The sequence below is a fragment of the Bubalus kerabau genome, chromosome 11, assembly GCF_029407905.1.
Source record: "Bubalus kerabau isolate K-KA32 ecotype Philippines breed swamp buffalo chromosome 11, PCC_UOA_SB_1v2, whole genome shotgun sequence".
Classification (NCBI taxonomy): Eukaryota; Metazoa; Chordata; class Mammalia; order Artiodactyla; family Bovidae; genus Bubalus; species Bubalus kerabau.
The window spans coordinates 22,186,692-22,212,371 of record NC_073634.1 but is presented as its reverse complement, the minus strand read 5'-3'; the positions used below and the strand labels follow the sequence as shown (position 1 = coordinate 22,212,371).

The 25,680-nt window shown below is 43.9% G+C and overlaps 1 protein-coding gene across 2 annotated transcripts in view; it reads right to left on the bottom strand.

The window, feature by feature from the left end:
* Positions 1-25,680, bottom strand: part of VIT (vitrin) — a 128,437-nt gene that overhangs the window by 46,757 nt on the left and 56,000 nt on the right. For both annotated transcript variants that reach the window (XM_055539801.1, XM_055539800.1), the window contains exons 5-7: positions 18,387-18,520; positions 13,045-13,122; positions 6,923-7,114 (exon numbers count right to left, since the gene is read on the bottom strand). In XM_055539801.1, the coding sequence (XP_055395776.1) occupies positions 6,923-7,114; positions 13,045-13,122; positions 18,387-18,520 (404 nt within the window). The remainder of the gene's footprint in view (positions 1-6,922; positions 7,115-13,044; positions 13,123-18,386; positions 18,521-25,680) is intronic.

Here is a 25,680-nt window from a genome sequence, read left to right as displayed (position 1 = left end):
AAGCAAAACAGAATCTGCAGTCTCAAGGAATCTTTTAACATGTGGAGGACAGGTACCTCTAGCAAGAGAAAGGCCGGGACTCTTCTCCTTCCTTGTGTGCCGAGGCTGTAAAGGAAACTGTTAAGTCTGTCAGCTCATGGCCCAGGCCCCAGGCAGAGTTTGTGGAAAGCATCTAACCGGGCTAGATTCTCCTTTCTCATCTCTGCAGGATGCAACAGCCTCTCAGAGAAAAGAACTTGTTTCATGTGTCTGCATCCCCAGTTCCTGGGCCAAACCTTGAAGGGATGCACACAGAAGTGGAAAAAAAGGGAGCCAGGGAGTGTCATGATTCATAGGAGAATTGCTAGAGAAGAAAGGATGATTTCTGTTCCCCGTGTCACAGAAGTACTCGAGCAAAATTGGCTCTGCCCTTTCCTGGGAAATGATAAAGGCTTCTTTGACCCAAGTTCCTCAAGGATAAACCCCAGAGAGTATCCCTTTTCAAGTTTATAAGAGCCTAGTCACTGAATCCTTAGGAATTTCTATTACAACCTCCAAAAAAATTGCCTCAAGGGAGTGGCGCTTTGCTTATTTAATGGCTTCCTTACAAGTTGGGCTCTTGAGCAGTATCTTTTTTTGACATATCTGGTTTAATGATTTCTGTTCAAATCTGAGTCAAATGACAAGGATTTGGAAAGACAACCTCCATGTAAACAAGCTTAACTTCCTCCAGTAGCTAGAAAGGTGAGTTTAGGTTTTCACCTGGATTAGCTTGGGGGCTATTTTGGCTGTTAATATAGGTGGTGACTCAGATGGTAGAGTCTGCTTGCAAGGCAGGAGACCCAGGTTTGATCTCTGGCTTGGGAAGATCCCTGAGAGAAGGAAATGGCAACCCACTCCAGTATTTTTGCCTGGAGAATTCCAGGGACAGAAGAGCCTGATGGGCTACAGTCCACGGGATTGAAAAGAGTCAGACATGACTGAGTGAAAAGACTTTTTGATTTGTAGGTGGTGGTGGACCAGAGATCTGTAATAACATTTGAATGGCCAGAGCATGAGTTTTAATTTAACTCTTCTCATTCTTTCCATGATTCATACTAGCAAGATATTACCAAGGTGAGAACAAAAGTAAAGCTTTGTCCTTGGGTGGCCTGAATCTGCTCTAGAGGAGGCATTGAAATGGGGAGCGGGGGAAGGATTTAACTCAAAACACTGACTGAAAATTCCAGGTAACAGTAGCCCTTGCACTCCACAGCTGTCAAAGCATCTTTTACTAAAGAGCCATATTTCTTTATACTTCATTATTCTTATAATAATTCAGCTGTGCCTCTCCCGAGGGAGTTACAGTAATTCCTCAATAGAAATGTCACTTAACATTTAGCAGTTTGCTTAAACTGCCTTAACATGGTATTGATGCAAATAGCATCAGCTTTCAGTCATTTTTAAGGGTACACAATGGGTTATCCTTAATTACTCTGTGGGAGAATCGAATACATTTCAGCATTCATTATTCACTGGGCAATTTTTCTGAAGCAAGGTTTTTAAAAGGGCAGAGAGAGATGGGAGATTCTGTGAAGAGAGCTGCAAAGTCTGTTTTAGGGGGGAAAGGGACCACATAAAAACTGGCTGAGGGAAAGAACCAAGTTTCATGGAAGGGGAGAGATAAGAGGTCATGGGAAAACACCTGTTTTTCTTAGAATCAAATTTATCCACCATAACTTTTCATTCCTTTTGTCTTTGTTCCAACTGTTGTTGTTATTGTTCAGTCGCTTAGTTGTGTCTGACACTTTGTAACCCCCATGGACTGCAGCATGCCAGTCTTCCCTGTCCTTCACTATCTCTCAGAGTTTGCTCAAACTCATATCCATTGAGTCGGTGATGCCATCCAACTACCTCATCCTCTGTTGCCCCCTTCTCCTCTTACCCTCAATCTTTCACAGCATCAGGGACTTTTCCAACGAGTCAGTTCTTTGCTTCAGGTGGCCAAAGTATTGGAGTTTCAGCTTCAGCATCAGTCCTTCCAATGAATATTCAGGACTGATTTCCTTTAGGATTGACTGGTTTGATCTCCTTGCTGTCCAAGGGACTCTTAAAAGTCTTCTCCAGCACCACAGTTCAAAGGTGTTAATTCTTCAGTGCTCAGCCTTCTTTATGGTCCAACTCTCACATCCATACATGGCTACTGCTGCTGCTGCTGCTAAGTCACTTCAGTCGTGTCTGACTCTGTGTGACCCCATAGACGGCAGCTCACCACGTTCCCCCGTCCCTGGGACTCTCCAGGCAAGGACACTGGAGTGGGTTGCCATTTCCTTCTCCAATGCATGAAAGTGAAAAGTGAAAGTGAAGTCACTCAGTCGTGTCCGACTCTTAGCGACCCCACGGACTGCAGCCTACCAGGCTCCTCCGTTCATGGGATTTTCCAGGCAACAGTACTAGAGTGGGGTGCCATTGCCTTTTCCACATGGCTACTGCTGCTGCTGCTACATCGCTTCAGTCATGTCCGACTCTGTGCGACCCCATAGACGGCAGCCCACCAGGCTCCTCTGTCCCTGGGATTCTCCAGGCAAGAACACTGGAGTGGGTTGCCATTTCCTTCTCCAATGCATGAAAGTGAAAAGTGAAAGTGAAGTCGCTCAGTCATGCCTGACTCTTAGTGACCCCATGGACTGCAGCCTACCAGGCTCCTCCGTCCATGGGATTTTCCAGGCAAGAGTACTAGAGTGGGTTGCCATTCAAACCATAGCTTGGGCTATATGGACCTTTGTTGGCAAAGTGATGTCTCTGCTTTCTTGTTCCAATTATTTGGACACAAACTCAAAATAGCTCTGTTTTCTAATTATAAAGTGAACACGTGCTCACGATCAACATATCCACTGTGGGTAGTAAAGAATCATCTGCAATCCCTCTATCCAGCAGTGGCTGGTTTACAATTTTGGTATACAGTGTTCTATTCCTTTTTCTATGCACATATTCTCATGTGCAAAACATAATTATAACACATGAGATTGGTAGCCATCCTGTTTTGTAGCCTGCTTCTTTGACTTAACAAGCTGTCACACACCAATCTTCTCTTGTCAGGAAGTATGCATATTTTAATAGCTGCATAGTGACTTTTTAACCATTCTGACAATGGACAATTAAATTGTCTCCACTTATTTTTCTATCATGAACAACATCTATGTCCAGGCTTCTTTTGACTTTGGCTGATAATTACCTTAGGATATATTCCTGTAAGTGCAGGAAATGCTGGGTCATTTCTCCACACTGTTGCCCAAACTGCGTTTTATCAATTTCCAATGTGAATTGGTGAAAACTGACACCTTACTGTTTACTTTAAGTGTATTTGATTCCTGGTGAACATCTGTTATATTTATTGGCTATTTGTAGTTCTTCCTCCATGGCCTGCCCGGTCATAACCTTCACCCATCTTTCTTTTGGAATGTTTGTCTTACTGTTTTATGACTGGATTTTAAGAAAAATCTCCTCCTGATACTTTAAGGAAGATAAACATTCAGAGATGAGATACATGTTGGTGAGAATGGAAATTGCACGTGGAAGGGTCGGGCTTTTACAGATACTGGTTCCTTCCCCTCCCAGGTTTCACCGCTTCTTCCTTAGTGGACCTTGGTCAGCCGGTGGCTTGCAGTAGAAACGTGTGTCACCGGCCCTTCCACCAGGTGGCGCTCCGCTCCTCTCTGGGATTTACCCTTTAGTGTAGACACATCTAATGATGTGTTAGATTAGCTGAGGCATCCCGGGCACTTCTTGAGATAAACCTGTCCAGAAAACAATGCCGGGCAAAGCCACACTCTACCTTCCAAGCCACAGTAGATTCAGCGGACCCTGCAGCTGGCCCTAAGGCATCGTCCATTGTTTCCAGAGCCCTTTCCTCAGCATAACGCTGGACCTGGTTCTCCAGGCTGCCCCCTCTGGTCCTGGGAAGCAGCACTGACTGCCTGGCTCCGCTAGGTGCCGACATTCCCACCCCACCGGCGTCTCTCATGAACAGTCTCGCCTCTGCTCTGAGTCACTGTCGCTCTAGGTCTTGGCTCCCCGAAGAAGCCCCAGCCTTCTCTTGCTCTGTACTCCTGTCTTGTTAGGTTTGCACAATTGCGGGTCAGTTAAGAGGCTGAGATGTGACCTTGGTGTCCAGCCCCATCTTCCTGGGAGTCCTACAACCTGTATTAGCTTCTCTTCATGAGCTGAGAGAGCCGCTTTCTTTTCTTGCTGCAAAGTTTCGACTCTGCTGGACTCCCTCCCATGCCTGTGTCCTGTCTGAAAGGCAGCTCTTAAGCTCATCGGAGAGCAAAGATGACTCCGAGACCCCCAAAAGCAGGCTGCTCCTGCTCTGCCTCACACTTCTCAGGTGTCCTGCTGCAGGGGTCTTGGGGGATCTTGGTAGGATATCTTCACCTATGTGGCGCAAGACCCTGGAATGGCGCCTGACACCCAATAGGCACTCAAGAAATGCTTTTGAATGAACACGTGAATTAGGCTTTGCTTCAGTGCCCCACCTACAGTCACTTCTAGAATCTTTTGACTACAGTCACATATACGAAAGGAAAAAAAATTCACTTAAATGCATCCATAGTGACTTACTTGTCCATCAGCAGGAGAGTTGCTCTCATAAATTAATAGAATATTTTCAGCTATTTGAAGAAATAAGTCATCTATATATTAAATATTATTTAGTACAGTTGGGCTGAAATATCACAGCAAATGTCTACAGCCAAGCATTAGGATAGACATTCACGAGAGTAGATTGGTGGTTATCTAGGGCCAGTGGGGGAGCCCTTTAGGGGGACGTGGTAAGTGACTGTCAGTGAGTGCGGGGTTTCTTTTTGAGGTGATGAAAATGTTTTAGAACTGACTGTGGTCACACTACTTTGAGTACACTGAAAATCATTGAACTGAATATTTTAAATGAGTGAATTGTATGGTAGGCAAAAAGTATGTCAAGAAGGCTGTTATTTAAAAAAAAGACATAGGCATTCAAACATGAATCTTCACTCTTCTTCATTCCTACGGAAAATCTTTTGAGTAAACTATTCACGTTTTAAAAAGTCCTCTCTTCCTGCCTCCCTCCCCAGTTTGGCTCCTCTCGTAGCAATTAGGGCGCAGGCTACACAGAGCGCTTACCCTGAATATTTGTCTAGGAGGCTGTGGGGCAGCACGGACGTGGGTGCTGGATCGGGATGAAGCACAAACTGATGGGCTGCGAGGCCGCTGCCCAAAGCTTGTGTCCCCAAGCCAGGAATAAGGAAGCTTTGCCAGGCTGGGAGCCACAGCTTCAAGTTGCTTGAGGTTTTCCACAAGCAAAGGCCCAACTTGTAACAGGATTTCCAAGCTCCCAGTGTTGCAAAGTAAATATGCCCCAGGCTTAATTATATGTGTTATGTAAAAATTGCCATCCTCTAAGGAGACACCAGGAGCAAGCAACTCACTCAGCTACTCACAAGTCTGTAAAAGAATCAAGATGATGGGGTAGTGTGTTAATATATTTCAGAAATGATTTTTGTGGTATTTTTATTTGGGGACTTTATGTTATAGCTTCTTCCGTGAGCCATGTATCGGATGGAATAATAATATTTCCTATAACTGTTGGGAAGATTAAAATAATGTGTGCAGGGCTCCTGGCACAGGGAGAGAATGGACTGTGCATTCTGTAATTGTTTATTACTAATCAGAGCAGGAGTTGGCTGTGTCTAGATCCTCTAATCTTGTCACCATGTCCAGGCAGGTCAAGGCCTCAGCTTCTGTGCCACATCATTAGTGCCTTGGGTGTTTGTTCACGGTGGAGATGCCTCCTATCACTGGGGCAGGGGGCAGGGGGAGTGTCACGGGAGGGCTGGCTGCTGGTCGTGGAGCCTGGCTCTGCTGCTTCCCATCAGTGTGACTGATGGGGGCCAGTTTCTTCCCCAATACGATGAATTAATCAAATTAGAAGCACTGTATCTGCTTTATAGGGTTGTTTTGAGGATTTAGTAGGCTATCATTTGTCAGGGGCTTACAAGAGTGTCTAGCACACTGAAAGTGCTTGGACTTGTTGAATAGAAAGATGGCTAGAGAGCTGGGCTCCGGCGGGGAAGAGGGAAGGGCCATGGTATGTGGCAGTGATGTTTGGAGGCTGGAGGTGAGGCTGAAAAGACCCAGTCCTGGGCACTTCCTCCTAGAAGCGAAAAGTGATGCCAGGTGGGAGATATTTAGAAGTAGCCGAGACACAGCGACACCTGCTCTGTGGAATTTCCTACCCGCTTGCCAGAGGACCTTTAGAAATGAGATAGATGCTCACTGCCCAGGGTGCCCCACATGGAAGACTGTGTAGCTGTTGTTTGGATTATCCATGGGCTCCTAAGGTCGTGTTCGATGTAATACCAAGATTAATTCCATAAACTGGACTTTGGTAAAACCTAAAACATGATTTAAGAAATGGATACAAGTGGTAAGACAAAAAGCAGTCAGAAAAGAAATAAAAATGTGAGCTATCTGTCTTTTCCTAAAGGGATTCTTTTTTGTCGTTGCTTGCTTCTGATATTTGAAGACTTCCAGGAGTATGCAGTCTGTCCCTTAAAACCCAACAGTGTTTACACAGGAATCTATTAGCCCTCCACCTGAGCTTTTGGAGAAATGGAGATTTTGCCATGGGAAAGTTTCACATAATATCCTACCTTCCAAAGTATGATTAACAGCAGTCCTATTTTCAAATCTGTATTAAGTCCTTCTACATAGTCTGTTTAGCTTTTAGTTCAGTTTTGAATTATCATGAGCTCAATTTACCCCTTCAATATGGAAAGACACGGCACACACCCCCGGCCCAGGTCTCAGGAGTTCTTCCCTTACCCAGCTCAAAACTCCATACACAGGCATTCAGAGAGGCTGTTGACCCTAAAAACCCAGCCTCCCACTTTTCTAGCACATGGTAGCATACAGTCCACCTACTGACCCAGGTCCTTGCTTCTCTGGCCCGCGGGCTGTGGTTGGAGGCCACTGGTGGTAGAGCCTGCAGATGGGGAGGGCTTTGGCAAGGTGGTGTGGGTGGCCTCGATGGCAGCGGTCCCCGGCACCTGCATCACAGTGACTGGCTGTGCTGCTGTCCCTGGAACTGGTGGGCTCTGATCTGCTCTTGCCGTCTCACCTGTAAGAAAGTGGAATTACACTGGGGCTTCCAGAATAGCTGGTAGGCTCTTCAAGACAGAAATAAGTAGTTCTTGAACACTAGCTATGAGCAAAGTCCTATGCTAGCTGCTGTGGAGGCATGTACAATCTGGGTGGAGGAATAAGCCGATAAATGAACCAAAGATGAAATGATGATAAAATATTTAAAAGGCAGCTCAAAATAATAGCAACCTAAACAAGGCTGAACATGATTAATCATCAAATTAATTTGCCATACACCAGAGGCAATGGTTCATAGATATATACGCTGTTTCAGTTAGTGTTGGCCTAGAGGTAAGGGGTGCTTCCAGGGCTTTCATTGTTTTAGAGAATGTGTCTTAGATGTTTTGGTTTTGGTTCATGACTAGGCGACTAACTCCTCTAGGTCCCAGTTTCCTGGGGAACACATGTATACCTGTGGCGGATTCATTTTGATGTTTGGCAAAACTAATACAATTATGTAAAGTTTAAAAATAAAATAAAATTAATTAAAAAAAAGAAATTAACAACATTGTAAAGCAACATACTCCAATAAAAAAGAAATTTTAATAGTAAAAAAAATAAATAAATAAAATGGGGTAACAGAACTAATCAGATGGTAAAGACCATCTCGTTTCTTCTTCTAAACATTACTCCTCATCCACATGTGATGATTTAGATTGCTTCCACGATTTTAGATAATCTGAATTTATTATGAATTATTTATGAATTTATTATGAATTTATAATTTATTATGAATTATTTATCTGAATTATTTATGTTGAGGGCATGGGGGGCAAGCGGCCCACTGGGCCTTGGGGTTGTATAGAGAACCATGTGTCTGCGTCAGAAGGAAACATCACATGGTCCCCAGAGTGAATAGCACCCGAGTCCTGGGAGGGAACAGCAGCCATCCTCACCTGTGCCTGCTGGACCCCGTGGCAGATGTGCCGTTCTACATCTGTGCATCTGCATTAGTTTCCTGGGGATGCTATAACTAATTACCTTAAACTCAGTGGCCTAAAACAACAGGAATGTAGTCCCTCAGAGTTCTGGAGGCAGAAAGCTGGAATCAGCATCACTGGGCTGACCTCCGTCCAGAAGCTCTAAGGTAGACTCTGCCTCTTGCCTCTTCTGTTTCCTGGTGCAGTGGCATTGCTTGACGGGACACCCCGCCAGCCTTCAAGGCCGGTACCCTCAGTTCTCACTCTGCTCTACTTTCATGTGGCCCTCTCTTCTCTGTGTGTTAAATCTCCCTCTCCCTCCTCTTACGAGGATACGTGTGATTGGATTGAGTCTCCCTGACAACCCTGCTCTCAGACAGTCTAGGAGCACCACCATGCCCCACCCCCGCCGTCTAAAGATCATATCAGCACGGCCTCCCAGCCTCTTTGCCCCTACCCCTTTCTTGCTGTGTAAGAAGACATCTTGCAGATTCCAGGATTAGGATACGGATATCTTTTCAGGGGTTGTTTTTTCAGCCTATGACAGCATCCCAGCTCTAGCTGTAACTCTGCTTAAGGATGAAGCATCTTTGGTACACAGAACAGCAGGCCGAGGGGGTAGCATCTGAGATTGGAAGCTCTACACTCTGTGGGAACCCCCAACCTCCTCTTGGACATGGTGCTGCATGCTGGGCCATGTCAGACTGCAGCCCTGTCCAGACATACAGACAAACATGAGGTGAGGTCGGGTGTTCAGACCCACTGCCCAGCACTGGTACTTGCCAGTTTCCCCACCTTGACACTGTTACCTCCTGTGGGAGGCAGAGCATTGACCTGGGAGCACAGGTCAGCACAGAACACCCTGGAACTGGGCTGGAGTTTGGCCATCCTGTTTGCTCTTGCAGACGCTAGCCTGGCAGGGCAGGAAGCAGATCCCGCATTTACCCTGATGCTTGCTAGCAGTTGGTCATCTTTAAATCTGCCTGGAGACTGTGCCAGACTAATTGCTAAAGAGCTGGCAGCGGCCTCAGGGGTTCAGCCAGTCTTCACGCCATCCTTGGGCAAAACTAAACCTGAGTGATTTATGGCGTTTCCATTACTCTAAAGGAACTGAGCTTTCATAACAAGTCCTAGGGAAGTTTCTAATTTCTCCAAAGTACTCCTCTGTTATACCCTCTGGTAAATGCTACCAGGCATTAATGCCTCTTTAGGGAGACACAGGCTCAGGTTCATACAGGGAAAAGCCATTTAACAGAATCACTCCTATATTTTATGAAATAGGATATATTACTAATTTGGAGAGAAATCTATAAACTGACAGTACATTGTACTTGCAAATTATTAATTAAAGCACAATTAATTAAATTAAAAGAAAAACTTACTTGAAAATAGTGAATATTTTTGCCACTTTAAACTCATTAGATACTAAGAATCTGGATTATCTTTTTCTCATACCATTGGCTAATTCTGAGGTTGCCAACCTGCTTCCCTGCCAGTCTGCCTTTGCTGATATTGATTTTCTAGATAGCAAATGAAATATCCTGTGGACAGCCATTTATGTTACTTTCTTAGAACACAGATATTTTCAAGCATAAATAAATTCAACCAACAGAGCCTTCTCCTTGGTCTTTCACACTCTTCCATGGAAGACCCAGTCATTTTTGCCTGCTCTCCTTCAAGGAATAGAGCTGTCTCTAAGAGGGAGATGGAGAAAATACCCCAAATGATTCCAGGTCCTTATTGAATATAATGCCTGGTGTGACACCAAGTGAATTCTTCATGAGACCAGGTTCCTTTTGAGCAATTTGAAATAAAACTACTAAAAAATAGTTTCTTTGTACAACTTCAAGTATATGGAAGCTTAGGCTTTTTTCAAAGATTTTCATGGGAAAACATTTCAAAACTTCCCTCAGACTCTTGACATATTATTCTTTGGACAAGGTCAAGAATAGCTCCAGACTCAACCGCACCAAGGGGTCCTCCAGCTGCCTATACCTGGACATCATTAGGATTGCAATGGGGGTGATCCAGGGCTCTATTCACAGAGATTCTGATCCACTGAGCTAGGGTGGGCCCGGGAAACCTGATTGGAGAAGCGTAGCCAGCTCCAGGCGCCTGGACTTTTGGCCCCAGCCCTCACCAGCCTGGCCACAAGGCTTTCTCCAGTCTTCTGAGCCTGGCTCCCTTTGCTGTAAAGTGGGGATGGTCAGACCTACTTGGGGGGCTGTGGTCACAGTTAGAGATCATGTCTATAAGGGGGCTTCACAGTGCTTGTCACATGGTAGACTTTTGATAAATGACAGCAGCTGACATCATCGTGATACACCTGCCTCTCCCCCAGGGGAGGGTTGCGATGCTTGAGGGGATCATCCCAACCTGGTTTATCTGTTCACTCACATTCTAGGAGAGGTCAGGAAGCATCTTGTTAGGGGCGGGTTGGGACCTGAGCAGCTGCTGGCCTGCGCATCTCCAGTTCCCCCTCTTCCTTCCGTTTCTGAAGGAATTTTATCACCAAAGAAAGAGTGGCAACCAAGGGGCCACCCTTTTTACTGTTCTCACTGGAGTTTTTATTTGAATTGTTGAGACTCACTGCATGGTGGGACTGTCACTTGAAAGAGAGGTTCGTCTAATTTTGAGGCTGAATAAGGCCCCAGTATCTCTTTTATGCTGGAATCCTTACAGCTGAGCTCAGAGTCTGCCACCAAATGTGCTCAACACATGGTTACTGAATGACTGAATGAGTGAATTTAATTTTTCAGACTCAGGCAACTCTGGATGGTATTGTGATAAGAGGCTGATAGTGAGAAATGGAGATGGTGTCATGGGAGATATGGTGATGGGAGATATGGCTTTTGCTAGTTTTAAATGTGCATAGCAGCATTGGAATTCCCTGCTTGTCCAGTGGTTAGGACTCGGTGCTTTTACTGCCAAGGATCCAGGTTCAATCCCTAGCTGGGGAACTAAGACCCCACAAGCAGGATGGTATGGCCAAAAAATATATGTATGTAGCAGCACAGTGTGAGAAGCGCCAGCTCCTCCACATTCCTCCTGGTGGTCAGTGAGTCAGTCTGCTGGGTGGGCGGTGCTAAGCTGGCCACAGTGCAGGGGCAGATAGAGAAGTTTTGGAAATAGTCTCTGCTATGCAGGACTTAGAAACCAGCTGATCTGGCCATCTAAGTCACCAGTGGTTGTGATTGGTTTCTCTCCCCTCCACTGTCTCTCCCCTCACCCTGACCCACTTCAGGGGGATGCCCTTAGAGTTTCAGTGTCAACAAGGCCCATTAGAGTGGCACCCTTGGGGAAGGTGCTGAAACGTATCTGAAATGGGGGTGTCCTGGCGCTCTGCCTCAAGGGTGGGACAGGTGTCCAGCCCAGTCACAGGATGGGGTGTGGGAATCTGTCCAGATTCTGGCCATGGCCCAGTGCAGAAGCCAGAAGGCCCCAGGCCCCACTTTCTGTCCCCGCTTTCTGCATGAGGAGAGGTGTCACTGAACTTCCCACGGGTCGACCCAGGCCCCTCAGCAGAAGGACTCGAAGAAGGGGAGGCGTCCAAGGCCACCTCTGCGGGAGAGCGGTGTGCAGGGTAAGAAGATGTTCCCTCCCTCCCTTCATGCTTTGTCCTCTCTCTGGGCCCACAGCAGAAGGCGACAGGGGACATCTCAGAAATGATCCATGGGGCGCCACCCTCTGCTTGTGGGAGGCTTAAGGAAGAGTTGATTCTGTGCAGTTAAACAAACAAAAACAGGTCTGGATTACTGGAATAATTAAGAAGTCATTAAAGATATTATTGGAGAGTAATTGGGGCTGGGAATGAAAAACATCCTCTATTTGAATAATAAGTGCCTCAAGTCAGGATTCTTTATATACACTATAATTGGCAGAAAAAAATACAGGATAACAGTGTAGAGAGGGCTTTTGGAGCCAGACTGACTGGACTTGATTCTCAGCTCTGCTACTTACTTGCTGTGTGGCAAAGGGCAAGTTACTAAATTTCTCTGGTGCTGCGATTTCCTCAAACTCTTAAGTTAGGGCTAAGAATAGTATTAATACATTATCCGTGGTGTTGCTGGGGTGATCAAATACAAAGATCAGGTAAATGTTCCAATGATCTTGAACAATGCCTGGCACACAGTAAAAGCTCAATAAATGCTAGCTAGCTTATAGTGCCTATTTTAAAACCATATTCACTTTATGGACATGAACAAAGTCAGCTAGCCTGTCAAGTTTCTGGTGGTTGTTGTTCAGAAGCTCAGTAGTATCCAGCTCCTGCAGCACACCAGGCTTTCCTATTCTTCACTATTTCTGTTTTTTCATTATTTCAAGTTTCTGGAAGTAATGTTAAATCCCACCATAAAACAACTCACAGCTTCTCTTTGATGAGAAATCAAAGTATTACCCCACCCCCCATGCCCCCCACCCCTGGCGAAAGGACAGGAATGCATAGCACAGTTATTGCTTTTACACAGGAAGCCAGAAAAATGTATTTTCCTAGCCTGAGTTCTCTCTGTACCCCCTTAGTGGTTCACAGGAAGCTGGGGTGGCACAACCTCACAGACGGCATAGTTTTGGCTGCTGTCGTTGAGATTAGTGGCTTGCTATTGTCACAGAAGCCACATCACCTTCTTTGCTTCCCTTCATTTCATACCTAAGTAGAGACAGTCTTTTCCCTTTCAGCCACCAGGGAACATTTCCACACAGAATGTCATGTCATCTTCTAAAGTAGCAATACAATAAATTCAAGGCAACAGTCATTCTGAAAAAATGACACCAACACAGAGATAATCTCGGAATTGCAAAAACAAAAAATAAAGCCTCACTCTTCAGCCCATTGATTTCTGTGCCCGTGTTCCTGGCATCTGTTAAAATATTACTGGAGTCAGTGGAGCTTGACCAGTTAAGATGCTAATTTCCACCCTATCTTCTAAAACACAGAATTGCCTGATTACAAAATCAGAAGATTTAGATGAAATCACACGTGGACACTTGCCTGCTTTGGCAGCTGGGCTTTTAGATGATGAATATGTAAGAGACGATGGGTAGGTTACACCCTTTTGGGGTTTACCTTCTGTAAAAAAAAGAAAAAAAAACTATTTATTTCTGGAGCCAGAGATTTTAGATGGTTGCATCCTGGTAAGTTGATTCCCTCCTTCTGATTTGTTTCTCTTGAGTTTAAGGAAATCAGTCAGTCTCCACCCCCCCTCCCATCCTTTGCTGAATTGTTGATTACCGTGAAAAAGTCAAGTGGCATTATGTTTTTCTGTATTGCCTGTGTTTTATTAATATTAGAAAGGAAGCCATAACATCCTCATAACTCAGAATTAACATGAGCAACCCTTATTTGCTCGTGAAGATGTGACCTGGAGGTGAAGTTTTCATACGTGTGACTCTGAATGTTGAACCAGGTCAGTAGCTGAAAATCCTCCCTATCCTGGACACGAGAGCTCCGGTGGCCGACTGGCTGTGCGTGAACAACTGCCTCTCACTTTCATGGACCCTGTGGGACCCATTTGAATTCCACAGCACTAGAGAAACTTGAAAGTAGGTAAATAGAGATCAGCCTTGGAAATAGCCATTTGTTGCCCACCCAGGGAGTGAAAGTTTAGAGAAGGAATGCTAATGTGTATCAGGGAAACAGTGGAGGCATAAACAAGAAAAATGATTGGGGTTGGGTAGGCAAGTCTCAAGCCTGGTGTGACTGAACGAGCCTGTGAAGACTGCTGCCCATGGTGGTCCTCTGCTAGGGAGTTAGCCTGAAGTTCCCCCAGGGAGCCTCATCCCAAGGAAATGGAAACTGCCAGTAGAACACAAGCCCCCCTGAGGAAGGCAACTGGTCTCACTTGGTGGCTGTTAAGTCCCCAGGGCCTGGAGCAGTGTCTGGAATGTAGTAGATGCTCATTAAGTATAACTGAGGAATTACCTTAGTGCTTAGATCTCTGTTCCCTGGTAGCTCACATGGTAAAAAATCTATCCTGAATGCAGGAGACCCAGGTTTAACCCTTGGCTTGAGAAGATCCCCTGGAGAAGGGAATGGCAACCCACTCCAGTATTCTTGCCTGGAGAATTCCATCGACAGAGGAGCCTGGTAGGCTGCAGTTCATGGGGGTCACAAAGAGTTGGACATGACTGAGTGACTAACACTTTCACTTAGATCTCTGTTAAAATTTAAATACACTCAGAAGGGGTCTCACCTGTTATGTGATATATCTGCTTGATAATGAAAGCTTTTTTAACTCTCAACCCAAGGGAATATTTTTATAGGATGGGCTTGGAGAGGAGACGGTATAGAGTGTCAAATAGGAGATGGGCAGTGGAACAGACTCTAGTGCCTGAGTTCACCAAAGGTCCTCCTGGCGCAAGGAACAGCAAGAGTCATGAGGTAGAATGGGTAACAGGGTCTCAGGAAGGGTTTGGGATTGACAGCAAGAAAATCTAGGTTTCTGTTTCTATTTTACCAGTGATTAACTGCCTCAATCTCTAAGACTCTTGGTGTTTTTTTTTTTCTAATTCAGAAAATATGGATAATGATATGGACCAACTTACTATGCAACGTTGTAGGGATCTGAAGGAAAAAATAGTTAAGATGTGTTGGAACCATATATCACCATAGAGATGCAAAGAAGTTCTTCTGGTGTTAGCTAAGAATGTCACTCAAAGTGAGAAAGAGGCACATGTTCGGGCTCAGGGGAGTTACTTCCTCTCATGAACGCTCGCCTGGAGCAGGGCTGGGCACCCTGGTTCGGCCCTGCTCCAGGTGGACGGTGTGTGCTGTGCCAAGTCACTGTCTTGTCTTTGCGACCCTGTGAACTGTAGCTCACCAGGCTCCTCTGTCCATGGGATTCTCCAGGCAAGAATACTGGAGTGGGTTGCCATGCTCTCCTCCAGGGGATCTTTCTGACCCAGGGATCAAACCTGCGTCTCTTGCGTCTCTTACTTTTTCCATATTGGCAGGCGGGTTCTTCCCACTAGCATGAACTGTGAAGCCCAGGTGGACAGTGAGTGGGGCTATTTCAGACCCAAGGAGGGTGCCTTGGTGAGGCCTCACTTTATCCATAGCAAACGCCACAGGGACACCGGCTCCTCAGTTTCCTAGTCTTCTCACATCTAAAACCCTGTGATTCTCTCTGTTTCTATTCAGAAGGAAAAGGAGCCTGAGCTCAGCTTTCTGAAATGTGGATCAGAGGACAAACAGGCAGTATTAGGAAGTCCCTCTCTGACCTTTCCCATCTCTGAACTGTGGAAGGACTGTGCTGAACAAAAAGGCACAACCCCTCTCCTGCCCCCTCCCAGCCTCCCAAAGTGAATTAATTAAAGGCACATAGCAACATGTGACAATTGGAAATAAAAGCCTAGAGAAAGGTCACGAAGGCATCTGAAGCTTCAGAAGAGGACTCTGACATGATCCAGCAAAACTCGCTGGCCGTGAGCTGCTGGACAGTGGGTGGGCAAGCCATGGCCGCTGTCAGCTGAGACCCTTACGTGGCATTGCGCTCTCCAGACTCATTCACTGGTAGTCGTTGTAGAGCACATATGCTTGTTATCAATGGCAAAACGTGTTTCTGGTTAAACGTCACTAGTGGAATGAGATGACACAGCAGTTGAGACTTATAGGGAATAACACAATAGATTGATTTTCATTAAAAAAATCTAAAACATCTCTACTCTCATGGAATTAATTTTTCTTTTGAACCTCTATTAGGATTCTTGGATTGCAGGCTAAGCACCGAAGACTGAAACCCTCTTATTCCCCCAGGAGCTACTTGGTAAACACCAGTGTGGAGATTATACTTCTAAGATTGGCAAATTTGTATTCTAGACCTTAGTATTTTCATATGGCCCCCATTTTGTTGTGAAGTAAAGCTCACAGCACTATGATTAATGACCTCCCACTACCTGACATAGAAACTGGTGTAGTTTGAACCCTGGGTGTGCAGAATTCCACACGTAAGAGGAAACAGAGATTGCTCAAGTCAGAAGATCTGATTGTAGTCCTACTAAAATTATGATCAAAGGATAGTAGAGGTTGGGACATGGGGCATCTAAAGGTGCAAAAATCCCACCCGGATTGGAAGGCCTGCTATATTATGAGACATTTTCTCTTCCTTGCGTTAGCTGGCCTTCCACAGGTGGTGCCTTCTCAGGAGAGTCACATGGCTCCTGATTTTTTGGGGAATCCCAGAAAAGTTTGTTAGAATGTATTTAAAATCCTGCAGTGCCTCTTTGGAGAAAATGAGAGATTCAAGGTCCAGCGCACAGTAAACAGTACAAGGAGTAGATAGAACTCTGCCTTGTGCTCAAACGCTGGTGGGGCGTGTCAAAAGCTGGAAGGGCTCCCAGGGGCCAAACCTGGAAAATGTGAGCATCAAAAAGAATGATGATGATAATAGTCTATAACATATTGTATTTTAAAAAATAATCTGTATGTCCACCATGTTCTTGGAAAAATAGTTGTGTGTGTGTGGGGGGGGGGGGGCGGGATCATTTCTTTATGTAAGAACACTAGCTAATAAATGTGGAAGAATAAGGACAATTTTTCAATTTCTGACTTTACTCTTGCTACGGCAAGGATCACTGATGGATGTTAAAACCACTGGGTGAATTTTGGGTTGGGGGGACATGCTGTTCATGCTGTTTTGAAGTATCATCCTACAGATTGCTATTAATTACAAAGTAGCTTTTTACCATGGAGAGATATTATAAAGTATCCAAGTTATCAAATTAAGCATCACCAACAAATGGACAAAATGACATTACGTGAAAAAAAAAAATGACATTACGTGTCTCCTTATGACCATTTATGATACTACACAATGGATATGCTATGTTACTGTCTATGCAGTATCTTTGCCAAAATATTTAACCTGAACCCAAGCATGAGGCAATAGCCAGACCTGTTTATGGTCCATATCATGGAACATAGTACTAGATGACTGGCTGAGACTTCAAAAATATCATTGCAGGACTTCCCTGGTGGTCCAGTGGTTAAGAACCCGCCTGCCAATACAGAGGACAGGGGTTCGATCCCCGGTCTGGGGATATGCCTTAGACCAACTAGGCCCGTGTGCCACAACTATTGAGCCCACATGCCCTACAGCCTGTGCTCCGCCACAAGAGAAGCGAACGCAAGGAGAATCCCATGCGCTGCAACAAAGACCCAGCACAGCCAAAAATAAAGTTAAAAAAAAAATGTCATAGCTACTCATGACCAAAAATGTAAGTGTGGTGGTAGACAGGTCTAGATTAAAGGAAACCAAATAGACATGACAAGGAAATACGATGGGTGATCTTTGATTGTAGATCCACCCCCTAACAGAAGAAGAAATTATTGTGAAGAATATTTTGGGTATAGTTGGATATAACTGAATAAGACTATTTCTTATTTTTCATATTTATTAATATTCATTAACATTATTGTAGCAATGCTAATTTTTTTAGGCATTGTACTGCAGTTATTTAGGAAAACGCTTTTGTTCTTACCAGCTGTGTGCTGAAGTATTAAGGGATAATTGTCATCATGCCGGTGGCTTCCTTTCACACAGTTCAAGCAAAATATAAATAGATAGATAAAGCAAGTGTAGCAAAATATTACCAATTGGTGTATCTGGGTGAAGGGTATTCATTGTACTATCTTTTCATTTTCCCATAAACTTAAAAGTTTTCAAAACAAAAGGTTAGGTTGGGGAAATTCACAAAAATAAAAAGAGGGGAACAGGCAGGTCATGATAATACAGAGATACTTGGTTATCTTTTTACTGTGAAGTCACACTAGCCATTAGGTCATTGACATTACCTCTTTGGAAGAAGGCAAAAAAAAAAAAGTGAAAATGATTATCTATAAAATCCTATGGAACCAGATAGTGAGAACTGATTAACAGTGAAACAATTAGTCTTAAAAAAGAAATCTCAAATATAGTTGTAGCTCAGTTCTCTAAAAGCCTGTCCCTATCTATTCATTTACCAGACTTCTCAAGGAATAAGCTAGATATGAGGAACATTTGGCATAACTAAAGGAGTAACTCAAAAACCCAAGTTATTAAATGTAATTCACTTAATTAAAAGTTTGATTGGACTTACTGATAGCTGCTGTGTGTTTAAAATGAGTAATTGGAACCTTTTTATATTTCCAGACTTGGTAGTGATTTATCACTGTAATTAGAATTCATTGTTTCATGATCCTAATTATCAGAAGAACTAATGCTTCAGATTTTTATGTAATGAGGTGGGCCATAAAATAAAGCTAACAGCATACTGGAAAGAGCACATTTCATCCCCTGAGGTCACTTAACCCACGTGTTGGTTATAGGGCAGCACTTCTCCAGGGCGTAGACGTACCTGAGACAACAAAAGATTCTCTCCATCGTGGAAGGGATAATGACCGGACACCGTTGGAGTAACTCCCTTTATAGCCAGACTGTCCAGCCACTTTCCGAACAAGTATTTTCCCTCCTGAATTATCAAGCACACCACTGTGAAGAGAGAAAAAACTTTTTTTGAAGAAAGAGGAGAAGAATATTGTTTAGCATATAATAGACTATGAAACCAGTCACCATCTTAATTTTTTTCGTATTCTACATGTTATACATTTAAAAAACTTTTTTAATTGAAGTATTGTTGATTTACAATGTTGTGGTAGTTTCATCTGTGTGGCATAGTCATTCAGTTATTCATATACATGTATTTATTCTTTTTCACATTCTTTTCCTATACAGGTTATTACAGAGTATATACTTCCCTGTGCCATACAGGGGGCTTCCCTGGTGGTGGCTCAGATGGTAAAGAATTCGCCTGCAATATGGGAGGCCTCGGAGAAGGTGATGGCACCCCACTCCAGTACTCTTGCCTGGAAAATCCCATGGACGGAGGAGCCTGGTGGGCTGCAGTCCATGGGGTCGCTAAGAGTCGGGCACGACTGAGCTACTTCACTTTCACTTTTCACTTTCACGCATTGGAGAAGGAAATGGCAACCCACTCCAGTGTTCTTGCCTGGAGAATCCCAGGGACGGGGGAGGCTGGTGGGCTTCCGTCTATGGGGTCGCACAGAGTCGGACACGACTGAAGTGACTTAGCAGCATGGGAGGCCTGGGTTTGATCCCTGGATTGGGAAGATCCCCTGGAAGCGGGCATGGAAACCCACTCGAGTATTCTTGCCTGGAGAATCCCCAAGGACAGAGGAACCTGGCAAGCTGCAGTCCATGGGGTCACAAGGAGTCAGACACAAGTAAGTGATTATGTGTGCCTGAGTGCTTAGTCCCTTCAGTTGTGTCCAACTCTTTGCAACCCACTGGACTACAGCCCACCAGGCTTTTCTGACCATGGGATTTTCCAGGCAAAAATACTGGATTGGGTTGCTGTGCCCTCCTCCAGGGGCTTTTCCTGACTCAGGGATGAGCCCATGTCTCTTACATCTTCTGCATCGGCAGGCAGGATCTTTACCACTAGCACCACCTGGGAAGCCCACAGTAGGTTCTTGCTGGTTATCTATTTTATATATAGTAGTGTGTGTATGAATCCCAAGTTCCTAATTTATACACCCTCCCACCCATGTTTTCCACTTGATAACCATAAATATTTTTTTGAAATCTGTGACTTGTTTCTGTGAGTTGTTTTTTTTTTTTTTTGTAAATAAGTTCATTTGTATAATTTCTTTTTAGATTTTGCATATAAGGGATTTCTCTTTTTCTGACTTCACTCAGTATAAGTCCTGTAAGTCTAATATAAGTGAATATATGTCCATTCACTCTAAGTCCATCCATGTTGCTGCAAATGGTATTATTTCATTCTTTCTAGTGACTAATATTCATTGTATATAGGTACCATATCTTCTTTATCCATTCTTCTGCCAGTGGATATTTAGGTTGCTTCCATATCCTGGATATAGTACATAGTGCTGCAGTGAACGCTAGAGTACATGTGTCTTTTTGAATTATGGTTTTCTCCAGATACATGCCCAGGAGTGAGATTGCTGGATCACATTATGGTTCATTTGTACTTTTTTAAGGAACCTCAAACTGTTCTCCATAGTGGTTGTATCAATTTACATTTCCATCAACAGTGTGGGAGTGTTTCCTTTTCTCCACCAGTGTTTATGGTTTGTAGACTTTTTGATGATGGCCATTCTGACCAGTGTGAGGTGATACCTCTTTATTGTTTTGATTTCCATTTTTCTGATAATTAGTGATTTAAATATCTTTTCAGGTACTTTTTGGCTATCTGCATGTCTTCTTTGGAGAAACGTCTATTTAGATCTTCTACTCATTTTTGGATTGAGTTGTTTGTTTCTTTCACATAGAGATACATGAGTCATTTTTATATTTTGGAGATTAACACCTTGTCAGTAGCTTTGTTTGCAAATATTTTCTCCCATTCTATGGGTTGTCTTTTCATTTTGTTTATTGTTTCCTTTGCTGTGCAAAAGCTTTTAAATTTAGTTAGCCCCTGTATGTTTATTTTTGCTTTTGTTTTTGTAACTCTAAGAGGTGAATCCAAAAAAGATATTGCTGCAATTTATGTCAAAGAGTGTCTGTCTATGGTTTCCTTTAAGAATTTTATAGTGTCTAGCATTACTTTTAGCTCTTTGAACCACTTTGAGTTTACTTTTGTGTTAAAGAATATTTGTTCTAACTTCATTATTTTATACATAGCTATTTAGTTTTCCCAGAGAAGAGACTGTCTTTTCTCCATTGTATATTCTTCCCTCCTAAATTAATTGACCATAAATGCATGGGTTTATTTCTGGTTTTCTATCCTATTCCATTGATCTATATTTCTGTTTTTGCTCCAGTACCATGCTTTTTGATTACTGTCATTGTGTAGTATAGTCAGAACTCAGGGAGCCTAATCCCTCCAGCTGTTTTTCTTTTTCTCTATAAGGTTGGTTCTTAACTTTATTTTCCCATGCTATTCTTTTAGTTTTATAAATCTTTAACCATTTTTTCCCATTGACTTAAAAAAATTTTTTAATTGGAAGATAATTACTTTATATTATTGGGTTGGTTTCTGCCATACATCAACATGAATCAGCTACAAATTTATTTTTTTTAAGTCTTTATTGATTTTGTTATATTATTATTTCTGTTTTATTATATTTTGATCTTTTGGCCACAGGCCTGTGGGATCCCAGCTCCCTGACCAGGGATCAAACCTGCATCCCTTGCATTGGAAGGTGAAGTCTTAACCACTGGACCACCAGGGAAGTCTCCAAAATTTTTTTTAAATTGGAGGAAAATTGCTTTATAATGTTGTATTGGTTTCTGCCATACAAAATGAAAATCAGTCATAATTATATATGTGTATATGTATATGTATATGTGTATGTGTGTGTGTGTGTGTGTGTGTGTGTATACCTTCCCTCTTGAGCCTCCCTCCCCACCTCTCCCCCCGTCACACCCCTCTAGGACATCACAGAGCACCAGGCTTGGCTCCCTGTGCTATAAAGCAACTTCCCACTAGCTATCTTACAGATGACAGTGTGTATGTATGTGTGTGTATAAATATATATATATATATATATATATATATCAGTGCTACTTTTTCAATTCATCCCACCCTTCCACCGCTGCTGTTTTTCTTTCTTTTTGCGGCCTTATGAACTATATAGTCCATGGAACTCTCCAGGCCAGAATACTGGAGTGGGAAGCCTTTCCCTTCTCCAAGGGATCGTCCCAACCCAGGGATCAAACCCAGGTCTCCCTCATTGCAGGCGGATTGAACCAGAAATGTTGAGGTAAGTTCCTTCTTTTCCCCCTCTCTAGAGAGTTTTTATCATAAATGTGTGTTGAATTTTCTCAAAAGCTTTTTTTGCATCTATTGAGATAATCATATTGATCTTTATTCTTCAGTTTGTGACTATGGTGCATCATACCAGTTGATTTGAGGATTCTGAAGAATCTTTGCACCCCTGGGACAAATCCCACTTGATCATGGTGGATGATCTTTTTAATGTATTATTTGATTCAGTTTGCTAGTGTTTTGTTGAGTATTTTTGCATCTATGTTCATTAGTGATATTCAGCCACCATCTTTATTTAGAGATATGAAAGCAGGAAGAGCAAGAAAACCTTCACCTTGCAGCCCAACTCCATGTATGGTGCTTCCATCACATGGCCTGGCAGCTGACCTCCAGGTCTGATGTCCTTCTCTTTCATATTACAGGACCTGATCATGTTTCAGATTTCTTCTTTTTAGTTTCTTATATATATATATATATAAATACATATCAGTTCAGTTCAGTCACTCAGTCGTGTCCGACTCTTTGTGACCCCATGAATCGCAGCACGCCAGGCCTCCCTGTCCATCACCAACTCCTGGAGTTCACTCAGACTCACGTCCATCGAGTCGATGATGCCATCCAGCCATCTCATCCTCTGTCATCCCCTTTTCCTCCTGCCCCCAATCCCTCCCAGCATCAGAGTCTTTTCCAATGAGTCAACTCTTCGCATGAGGTGGCCAAAGTACTGGAGTTTCAGCTTTAGCATCATTCCTTCCAAAGAACACCCAGGACTGATCTCATTTAGAATGGACTGGTTGAAACTCCTTGCAGTCCAAGGGACTCTCAAGAGTCTTCTCCAACACCACAGTTCAAAAGCATCAATACATATATATGTATGCATATGTGTATATATATGTATATATAAATGATTATTTAATTTAATCCTCTTTTATTTATTTCTTTTTCCTTCACAAGTTTCTCTTTGATGTCTTAATTGCTACTAGTTCTCCCTGATGTAAAACCTCTTTCCTGACAATTTCCAGTTTGGTTTTGTGACATCACAGAATGATTTCAACTATTTGAAAGGGTGGTACAATATTTTTAAAAGCACATTATTCCTTTTATTTTGGGCAAGGGAAGGTGTGTAAGCTAAACTAAACTCATTTAAAAGAGTCCCCAAAGGTTGGAAATTGTTTTAATTTCTAAGATTTTGGAGGTTTTACATCCTGATATGACAGTAACTGACATATTTACCTCTTTGCTTCCACTGAAGCAGGGGCTCCGGTAAGTCATTTTCTTGCCCCAGAGCCTAACATGGCTCCCTTGGGCATCTGTAATTGACAGCATAGGGGAATGAAAAAGTCCTTAGATTTGTTCCTATCAACACCTTTTCTTCTGTACAGGAACGAGTGCTGCCGTTTCCTTCCCTCCCACCTCCATGGTGAGTCAACAACTTTCAACACTCAACTTCCTAATAGCTCAAAAGGAAAGAAAGTGATAATAATACTTGACATATAAAACCCTTAATTGCTTTTGAATCATTCCCACTCATGGTATCTCACTGAGTTCTCCCAGCAAACCTACTGGCTGTGGAGTGGAGGGAATACTGTCATTCCCACTTTACAGAGATAGGGTTAGGAAAGGCGAAGGGTCTTGTGACTCCAGATTTGTAACTTCTCAATTGCAAGGGAGGGATGTGAACCCAGATCTAAGTGACCTGGAATCTTAGGTTTGCCCCACATGGTCACAGTTGCCTCTCAGAGATCAAAAGCTACAGGCTTCTCTGCACACAGGTCCCCATCTCTCCTTCACAGCATTGCAACCCTGCCCGCCCTTCTCTGGGGCGCTCTCAGTCAGGGCCCCTCACTCTCCCAGCTGCAGCAAGGCCAGTCCCAGCTTTGCTGACAAACCACAGGATTCCCACTCCCACATTTCTGTTGCTGCTCTCTGCTCTGGAGAACCTGGGAGTCTCCCCAGTGCCTCCTTCTCCATGACGTTGCTACACCACTTCCATGGCTCAGATGGTGAGGAATCTGCCTGCAGTTCAGGAGACGCCGGAGAAATGGGTTTGATCCCTGCTTTTGGGAAGATCCCCTGGAGAAGGGTGTGGCAACCCACTCCAGTTTTCTTGCCTAGAGAATTCCATAGAGGACACTTGTGGGTTACAGTTCAAGGGGTAGCAAAGAGTCAGACACTACTGAGCCACTTTCACTCACTTCACTTCCTAACAATGCCTTTGAATCTTGTCTTTCCATGAGGACTCTGATTTTATTTTTATTAATTCCTTGAGTTAACTTTGTCTCTCAAATGGAACAGAAATATTCTTATGGGACGACACTAGTTTTGCTTCTGTGTTCCAAGGCCTGTCTCTGTGTGGATGCCCCTCATGCTGACTTGTGAAAGCTGGTTGTTAGGTTCGGGAGGTGCCAAGGGGTTCATTTCACAATGGTAGCTTTAAATCAGCCACAGTGGAAGTATTTTTACTACAGTTCAGTTCAGTTCAGTCGCTCAGTCGTGTCTGACTCTTTGCGACCCCATGAATCGCGGCACGCCAGGCCTCCCTGTCCATCACCAACTCCTGGAGATCACTCAGACTCACGTCCATCGAGTCAGTGATGCCATCCAGCCATCTCATCCTCTGTCGTCCCCTTCTCCTCCTGCCCCCAATCCCTCCCAGCATCAGAGTCTTTTCCAATGAGTCAACTCTTCGCATGAGGTGGCCAAAGTACTGGAGTTTCAGCTTTAGCATCAGTCCTTCCAAAGAAATTCCAGGGCTGATCTCCTTCAGAATGGACTGGTTGGATCTCCTTGCAGTCCAAGGGACTCTCAGGAGTCTTCTCCAACACCACAGTTCAAAAGCATCAATTCTTCGGCGCTCAGCCTTCTTCACAGTCCAACTCTCACATCCATACATGACCACAGGAAAAACCATAGCCTTGACTAGACGGACCTTTGTTGGCAAAGTAATACAGATGTTGACAAATCAGCATCTATCCCCTCCTCCTTTTAAGAGGGTTAACTGGTAAACACGGACCAGCATACCACTGGCATGGCTGACAATTCAAATTATTTTTAAAAAAATTATCCCAATTATCCCATGGTCCCTTATTCATAACTAGTAAATAGAAATAGAAATAGCTCTTTTTATTTTCTCCTGGGGGAAATTTTTCTGTCCCTGGATTTATATTCCATTGTACTGAGGAAATGTGCAAACAGTCATTCTTGTTTTAAAAGTCAGAATCACTGTAGCTGCCACTCAGAGGAAGAGGTGCTGAGTTTCGCTTTGCTCAGGCTTTTAAAAAGGGAATGGGGGAAGGCCTGGGGGTCCTTAGGCTGGACTGGGAGGTGGAGATCCCTTGTTGCGGTTATAGAGGACTCCAAACCCAGACTTGGGGCAAGGCATGGACAAAGAACTCTTGTCTTCTCATGAGATTTTCCTGTTGCCTTAAGAGAGAGATCTTGTGAGTGGACTTCACTGCAGGATGTGCGTATTTCCAGATATCCTTCTGGAGGAGGATAGGGTAGGGAGTGGTCTGTCAACTCGAGGAGGTGACAGCTGTCCCAGGGGAGGAATCATGGGATGCAGACCACCACAGGTGACACCAGAGGAGGGGGAGAGCCTGAAGGCCTGTGGTTGCACTTGGGACACACAGGGGCTCAGAACCAAGACAGTTTGGAGAACTTATGTCAATAAAACCTCACCTGTATCCTCACTGAGGCGGAGATGCTTCATACACATTCTCTGAAAGAGCAAAACCAGTTCCACTCCTTTGCATTCCTCAGACACCCTGCATGATGCTGAACATGGCCTTGAGGGTCACCTCCTCCCTGACCCTCTGGACACTACGATAAGCTGAGGATCAGCATCGTGGCCTGGAGGAAAGGGGCTGTCCACCACGAGGCCAGGTTTTGCTGGCTG